General features: G+C 62.0%; 1 protein-coding gene across 1 annotated transcript in view; it reads left to right on the top strand.

Annotated features, from left to right (window-relative positions):
- Positions 1-696: 696 nt before the first annotated feature.
- CCDC69 (coiled-coil domain containing 69) overlaps positions 697-964 on the top strand; it is a gene marked incomplete at both ends in the record, with an annotated part of 2,728 nt that continues 2,460 nt past the window's right edge. Inside the window, one exon of the mRNA XM_009587631.1 lies at positions 697-766. Coding sequence (XP_009585926.1) covers positions 697-766 — 70 coding nt within the window. The remainder of the gene's footprint in view (positions 767-964) is intronic.

A 964-nucleotide genomic window follows, 5' to 3' on the forward strand; every position in this document is an offset into this window, starting at 1 on the left:
GCGTCCAGCCCTGCACGGGGTCGGCAGCGCCTCTGATTTATGGTTATTTTTAATTTCTCACTTCTGTTCCAGCGCAGGCTGTGTCAAAGCCCAGCTGTGTAAAGCACCGTCAGAGGGGTGTGTTTGGGTGCTGCAAGGTGCCAGGGACCAGGCTGACCCTGAGCATCCCGGGGCAGCAGGGACAGGGCAGGAGGAGGGTGGCAAGGAAGCGCCATAGCCAAAGCCCTGCCAAGTGCTGCCTGCTCTCCCCCACCAAATGTTTTGCTGCCGGAGCCTATTTTGCACCAGCACCATGTCAGGGGGTTTGTCAGCATCCCCCAGGTTTTCCAGCTGGTGCCTGGCAATGCCACGTGGCAAAGCGTCCGGGGGGCAGGGAAATGGCATGAGCTCAGGGCTGACTGCCAGGCAGTGCATGTGCACCCATGGGTGCTCGGGGCTGGCAGAGGGCAGGGGGTCGGTGAGGTACCACTGCTGCTCGAGCACCTGTGTTTTAGCAGGGCTGAAGCGTGCTCAGCGCAGGGTGCATGGGTGCTCTGGCAGAGGGCAGGGGGTCGGTGAGGTACCACTGCTGCTCGAGCACCTGTGTTTTAGCAGGGCTGAAGCGTGCTCAGCGCAGGGTGCCTGGCTGCAGGGTGTCCTCTGCCTGCAGCCACCTGCCCACCTCCCCGCTGCTCCAGCCCCCTCTCTCTCTGCCAGAGACAGCTAAAAGCCCAGCAGCAGAGGGGACCGGCTTCCCAGGAGCTCACAGCCTTGAAGACAGAGAATGGTGAGAAGAAAATGTGTGTCTCCCCCCGGGCTGTGCATTCTCAGTGTGATATTAAGAAAGCAGTAGGACAGACCCCAGGGTGGCCAGCCTGCGCCGGGGCTGGGGAGGATGGGGATGAAGGCTGCAGCCTCCACATGGTGCAGGCTGGTGCTGGTGCTGGTGCAGGCGGGCAGACATGATGGCATCCCGGAGACGATG

This window comes from Fulmarus glacialis, unplaced genomic scaffold, assembly GCF_000690835.1.
Source record: "Fulmarus glacialis isolate BGI_N327 unplaced genomic scaffold, ASM69083v1 scaffold34551, whole genome shotgun sequence".
NCBI lineage: Eukaryota > Metazoa > Chordata > Aves > Procellariiformes > Procellariidae > Fulmarus > Fulmarus glacialis.